Source organism: Aptenodytes forsteri, unplaced genomic scaffold (genome assembly GCF_000699145.1).
Source record: "Aptenodytes forsteri isolate BGI_AS27 unplaced genomic scaffold, ASM69914v1 Scaffold300, whole genome shotgun sequence".
NCBI lineage: Eukaryota > Metazoa > Chordata > Aves > Sphenisciformes > Spheniscidae > Aptenodytes > Aptenodytes forsteri.
This window is the reverse complement of record NW_008794176.1, coordinates 232,430-239,475: the sequence shown is the minus strand read 5'-3', so window position 1 is coordinate 239,475 and position 7,046 is coordinate 232,430. Positions and strand designations below refer to the sequence as shown.

At 50.8% G+C, this 7,046-nt stretch overlaps 1 protein-coding gene across 1 annotated transcript in view; it reads left to right on the top strand.

Annotated features, from left to right (window-relative positions):
* The first annotated feature begins 4,483 nt into the window (after positions 1-4,483).
* LOC103903167 (ceramide synthase 4) overlaps positions 4,484-7,046 on the top strand; it is a 14,206-nt gene continuing 11,643 nt past the window's right edge. Inside the window, exons 1-2 of the mRNA XM_009284324.2 lie at positions 4,484-4,653; positions 6,423-6,540. Coding sequence (XP_009282599.2) covers positions 4,487-4,653; positions 6,423-6,540 — 285 coding nt within the window. The 5' untranslated portion in view covers positions 4,484-4,486. The remainder of the gene's footprint in view (positions 4,654-6,422; positions 6,541-7,046) is intronic.

Sequence of the window (7,046 nt, the reverse complement as noted above, 5' to 3'; positions counted from 1 at the left end):
TGATTGTCTGGGGTCTTTTCTACTTCTTTAACTAGCAGGAGGTAACCTGGCTAGTTGCACTTTATAGATGGATGTGTGATGAGGAAGACGTGTATGGGTGCCATTGCCAAGGTCGATACACATGCAGCGCACATGGAGAGGATGTTGCATACCCAGGACATGCAGTCATACTGGGCCATGCCAGTAGAGCATGCTGCATGCTGCAGCTGCCTGATTTGTCTCATACTAGGTAAAGCTGCATTTGGCCCTGGAACAAGGGACACTTTGGGGCACCCTACACTAGACCTAGGGGTGGGCCAGCTTACTTGGTACTGCCAGGGCAGTGGCAAGTCCAAGATTGCAGCACTGGTGAGATGCTTTGGACTTGCAAGGGTAGGAGGGGAGAAATTAATGTCTATTCTTCTTTTTCATGAGGTTTTAGAAGGCTAGGAAAGATCCCTGTTGTAAAATCACACCACCTCTCACCTGAGGAGCAGAATGCTTCCCGGAGACTGCACAATGCACTGTGGAGCCAGTGCAGACATACATTGATGCCTGCTGAATTTTATCCTCAGGGCTTTGCTGTCCCCCTGAAGATTGAGATAAGCTCATTAGGAGGCAAATCTGATTCTTGTGAAAGGGTACATCAAGGATTCAGGAGAGCTGTTAGACTTGATTAAGAACTAGAGTGCTGCTTTTAGCTGAGGAACTGAGCATGACAGTGATGAGTCACTGGGGCAGATCAACTGCTGAATTTGTTTTATTGCCATCAACTTGCTAAGTCTTAACGAAGCTCAGTGTGTAATCAGCTTCCTCCCCACATTGTTCCACCCTCTCTTTACATCTGCTCCAGCGTTGGGAAGCTTGTGAGTGCTGTGATAGTATTTATGAATTTAGTATATCAACTCGCTCCACCCCCTCCATACTAGGGGCATCCGAGCCCCCAGCACAGAGACGCTGTTGTAGAAAACCTGCAGCAAGACTGTCACTTGTCTGCTGAAAAACCCAGCAGAACGGGTGGAGCACTGGGCACCACAGCAGCATCTGAATCTATTTCCCCTGTATCTTTATCACCCCATGTGTACAGGGGAGGCGTGCATCACACAGTGCATGCATCACATGATGTGATCAAGCAACTGTAGGAGATGAGGTGTCCAGCTCCAGGTGAACTATGAGAAAAAGAACATTTACTGGTGCTCCCATGCTCTTGTGTGGTGGGTGAGTTGAGGACTGGCAAAGCATGGCCCCCAGGCTGTCATCTGGCCAGCCTAGCCCAAAATTATGGCTGACATGAATCTGCTAACTCCAGTAGACGTGGACATCTAGTGCTGTTTTGGATCTTGTTTTAAGAGCAGTTTGGCACAGTTGTTCCTTTCCCCCTGCACACACTTGGGAAACAGCAGAGATGTGCATCCACCCAATTTTTTTCATTTAGACATGTACGCCCAAGGGAACCTTCACTTGGATGGCTACACTTCTAAAGACATTGCTTTTCTCATTTGCGCATGTACAACAGAGACAGTGCCTGCAGGTAAGGGCGTCCCTAAGAAACAGCAAGACAGTGTTCAAAAAGCTGAAGTCATGTCTAAACAAGGAACGTGGAAAGGACCTGTAACTTTGGCAGATTAATGTGAACATGTAATAAAGCAGGCCAAGAAATATCTTGAGAAACAACTTGAAAGGCAATACCAGTCTCTGAAACATTGGAAAGACTGCAGGAGTCATAGATAATGGAGGCACATAGCAAGAACACTGAGACAAGATCAGGCTAGAGCCAAAAAATTCAATGAGCTGCCTGCATATGACTTCATAGAATCATAGAATCATTAAGGTTGGAAAAGACCTCTAAGATCATCGAGTCCAACCATCAACCCAACACCACCATGCCCACTAAACCATGTCCCTAAGCGCCTCATCTACACGTCTTTTAAATACTTCCAGGGATGGGGACTCAACCCCTTCCCTGGGCAGCCTCTTCCAATGTTTAACCACTCTTTCAGTAAAGAAATTTTTCCTCATGTCCAATCTAAACCTCCCCTGGCGCAACTTGAGGCCGTTTCCTCCCGTCCTATCGCTTGTTACTTGGGAGAAGAGACCGACACCCACCTCGCTACAACCTCCTTTCAGGTAGTTGTAGAGAGCGATGAGGTCTCCCCTCAGCCTCCTTTTCTGCAGGCTAAACACCCCCAGTTCCCTCAGCCGCTCCTCATCAGACTTGTTCTCCAGACCCCTCACCAGCCTCGTTGCCCTTCTCTGGACACGCTCCAGCACCTCGACATCCTTCTTGTAGTGAGGGGCCCAAAACTGAACACAGTATTCGAGGTGCGGCCTCACCAGGGCCGAGTACAGGGGCACGATCACTTCCCTACTCCTGCTGGCCACACTATTTCTGATACAGGCCAGGATGCCATTGGCCTTCTTGGCCGCCTGGGCACACTGCCGGCTCATGTTCAGCCGGCTGTCGACCAACACCCCCAGGTCCTTTTCCGACAGGCAGCTTTCCAGCCACTCTTCCCCAAGCCTGTAGCATTGCATGGGGTTGTTGTGGCCAAAGTGCAGGACCCGGCACTTGGCCTTGTTGAACCTCATACAGTTGGCCTCGGCCCATCGATCCAGCCTGTCCAGGTCCCTCTGCAGAGCCTTCCTACCCTCGAGCAGATCAACACTCCCGCCCAACTTGGTGTCATCTGCAAACCTACTGAGGGTGCACTCGATCCCCTCATCCAGATCATTGATAAAGATATTAAACAAGACCGGCCCCAAAACTGAGCCCTGGGGAACACCGCTCGTGACCGGCCGCCAACTGGATTTACCTCCATTCACCACAACTCTCTGGGCCCGGCCGTCCAGCCAGTTTTTGACCCAGCGCAGAGTACACCTGTCTAAGCCGTGAGCCGCCAGCTTCTCTAGGAGAATGCTGTGGGAGACGGTGTCAAAGGCCTTACTGAAGTCCAGGTAGACCACATCCACAGCCTTTCCCTCGTCCACTGATCATAGAATGGTCACCTGGTCATAGAAGGAGATCAGGTTGGTCAAGCAGGACCTGCCTTTCATGAACCTGTGCTGGCTGGGCCTGATCCCCTGGTTGTTCTGCAACTTCCCTGCTTAGAAGCTCAAAGAGGGTCCAATACCTGACATCTTGCTGAGGCTACATCCCAAGAAGATCCATCTCAAGCTGATGGGTGTGAAGATGTTATATAGCAAACAGACTAACTGAATAATAGCAAACCTTCAAACCTGGGTGGCATTCACTTAAGTGTCAAGAGGAAACTCGTACTAGAAGAAGTTAAACTACCAACTGTGGAATGCCATTTTTTGTTTCAAATCATCTTGTTACCAGAAAAATTTAAGAAGGTTCCAAGTGGGAATGTGAGGAGCTATAGCCATCTGTATTCTGACATCCAGACTGGTCAGACTGGTAGAAAGTATAATAAATGATGGAATTTGTGGAAACACATATGAACATAATATTTTAGGAAAGAGTCCCCATGGGTTGTGTATGAGGAAATTATGTCTCACTCTGCTGGAGGTATCCCAAAGAGTCAGTGAGCACATGCAGAGAAGAGAACCTGCTACCTACTCAGCTTTGCAAAAGCATTCAGAAAGGTCCCTCACCACAGACTTAAAGAAATCCACCTGAGGTTACCATGAGAGACCAACATGGATTTTTTTGCAGCTATGTATTGTTGCAGGTGCCCCAAAAAGTGGGAGGGAAAGGCAGATGGCAAAATTGGCTGATAATGAAAGTTACTCATGATGATGATGCAGACTGACTGCAAGCAGTTGCAGAAGGGTTTACGGTACTGAGGGACTGAGTGATAAAACACAAGTGAAATTGAATATGGAGGAGAGCAATGTGGTGTACATGAGAAAGTCTCCTGAAGTGCTGGGCTGAGTGTTAGCACTTCAGAATAGTTTTGGGGAGCGGTATATCAACTTAGTGCTCAGTATGTGGTGGTTCAGAATGCAAATAGGATTTGGGATGTTGCTGGGCAAGATGTAGGAACCAAAACTGTGACTGTTGGGGCCCTAAGGGTGCCAGAAGATCTTAATGGCTGTGGCCAGTCTCACCTGGGACCTCCATCCACACCCTCTGCCAGGTGTCAGAGCTGATTGATAGGTGAGGGCTTTGCAGCCTGGGAAGGAAAAGGCTGGTAAGAAAGGGGGGGCAAGAGAGAAGCCCCTGCTGTTATTGTCACCAGGTAGGGACTTCAGTCATCTGTGCAGCAGAGTGTAATTGAAGTTAGCCACCTCCTTGACACCCACTAAATTACTTTCTTGTGCTAGGACATCTTACCCCACCTCCAAGCTCACGGGCAGGTCAGAACAAGTGATGCTATTTCAACTAGTCTGAAGTCATACTCATGGGATCGAGTGGGAGGTGGGGAGTGTGAACGATGAGCTGTTGAGCTGGGAATCCTGATTTAGGAATGAGCTATATGCCTTGCTGCTACCTGCTTGCTCAGTCCCAGAGCCTCTGCTTTCTGTGCCTACCATCTTGACCAAGATGGGACTGTCAGAGGGATTCTGGCACCATGAATACTGGCTGCCACCTGGAGCTACCTGGGAAGACATGAAGGAGTCTGCAGACATACACTACCCACAGCCTCAGGACCTCTTGCTCTGCCTCCCCGGTGCCCTGCTCTTGATCATTGTCCGATGCATCTTTGAAAGGTGAGCACAGCAAATCCAGTTTCTCCTGTGTTGGTTGCCACCAGTGTCTTGCAGGGTTGCTCCAGACTAATCCTTACCTGCTTCCTGACCACTACAAAGTGGACAGGGGATTGTCCCTAAGAATACTGAATCTCTCTGCTTTTTGTGGCATGTTATTTGTGTGGCAGCTCTTTGCCCTGCCTTCCCCTCCCTCTCTCCTGTACCTGTAACATAACCTGTACCAGCAGGTGTGAAAAGACAAGTCCGTCACTCAGTCACACCTCAACTGTGGGTGGAGGGTCCCTCTGGAGAGAGTCCAGGTGGGAGCTTGCAACACAGATAAGGGATTTGCTGGGTACATCAGTGTTGGGAGCCCGCAACTGAGCCAGGGTACAGCCTGATCCTAGAGGATGCTTCCAAAGGTGCTATGTGAGCCCCGACTCTCAGCACAGAGGCAGAAGGAGGGGATGACCATGGCTCCTGGAGCTTGTTGTGGGACCACTTTGCTCACACCACTCCTCCTTGCCCAGCTCTGCCCTGCTCACTCCTCCCGGCACCAGAGATCCCCAGTTCAGTCAGGGATGATGTACTCCAATGCCCTAGCTGTGGTCATTCACATGGCTGAGGGAAATGGTACTCCCCAGGGGGGCCTGAGGACCGACTGGCATCTCCCCAAGACTCACATGTGCAAACAAGGCAGGTCCACATGGCTCAGCACAGGAGATGGATTCGGACTGGGCTTTGGGCCCCTTTTCCAGGAACACAGAAACTGACACATGGGGAGGTACAGACCAACCCTCACGCACGGGAAATCGGGGAGCTGATCAGTTAAAGAGGGGCCGTGTGCTAGTGTGGTCAGACCTGCCGAGATGCTTCCCCGCCAGGCAGAGCAGGACTTCGGGCGGGTGGGGCGTGAAGCAGCAAGGCTGTGCTCAGCAAACTTGCCCTCAGCTGGGACATGGGCTTTCTCCTGTGGCCTAGAGGAGCTGGGGGAGCACTGGCCCATCTCCCTGGAGAGCTGGCTCTTGCCTGCTGTGCACAGCCACGTGAGAAGCTGTGGCAGATGGGCTGTAGGAAGAGCCAGAATTAATTCCAGGGTCATCAGGTCTTGCCTCAGAGATGTTGCACTTGCCCGGCTTCCCAGAAACAAGATTTTAGAAACCAGTACCTCCCACTAGAGCCTTGCTGGGGTTTCCTGCAAAGCTAGTGTTTCCTGCAGGAACCAGCATATCCCCATGTGCTCTGCCCTTGGCTCCCACTGCAGCCAATGGTCAGGTACCCTGGGCCCAGAGCACATGGGACACTCAGACACTTGCAGACTGGTTTCATGGCATGGTCTGGGTTGCTTGGGAACATTGTAAAGGGGACCAGCAGGCACTCCAACACACAGAAATGCAAGGCATCTCGGGGCCTCAGCAGAAGAATTAATTATTGCTTATTTTGTAGTTGTTATTGTTGTCTCCGCTGCACATCCAGCATTCCTCACCTTTGCTCTGGTGCCATCTCTCTCAAGAAAGAGCATTGACCTGACAGAGGCACTGGGCTTCGTGTGTGCTCCTGGAGCAGTACTGGGTCCCTTGGGCTGTGCATGCGTAGCTGGGGTAGTGCTGGATCCCCTGGGCTGGGTGTGTGAGCACCCAGGGCAGTGCTGGACCCCTGGTGCAGTGCTGGACCCCTGGTGCAGTGCATCCATGCACAGGATACAGCGCTGGCAGGATCTTGCTGTTGACTGATCCTGGCTCACAGCGCAGGCACACATGTCCTCTCCTGTCTGAACTTTCCTCTTGCAGAACCGTAGCTCTGCCCTTGGGCAGGAGGTTGGGTGTGAGTGACAAGCTGAGGCCCATAGTTCAGCCCAATGCCACGCTGGAAGGCTTCTACGTTCTGCTGGGCAGGACCCCAAAGGAGGTGAGTGTCCCCTGTGTCCCAGTGTCCCAAGCAAGCTTGCCCAGGCAAGCAATACCTTCTCCCAGTCCAGATACCCAAGCCCAACCAAACCAGCCTCAGAGGCAAGGCAATTACTGCTAACCACCCTTCCAGGGAAGAAGATATATAAGCAGATATTTCAGCATCTTCCAACATGTTCAACAGCTGCAATCCCAGCAACCCCTGACCTTCTGCATATTGAATACAGCAGGTAGTGTGAGAGCTGATGGATCTATCTGGTAAGGAGGCAGCCATCACCCCCTTTGACTAAAGTCTATGGATAAGGCTCCTTATTTTTAGCAGAACTACAAGTCCTTCAGAATCATAGAATGATTTAGGTTGGAAAAGACCTCTAAGATCATCAACTCCAACCGTTAACCTAGCACTGCCAAGTCCACCACTAAACCATGTCGCTAAGCACCACATCTACACATCTTAAATACCACCAGGGATGGTGACTCAATCCCTTCCCTGGGCAGCGTCTTCCA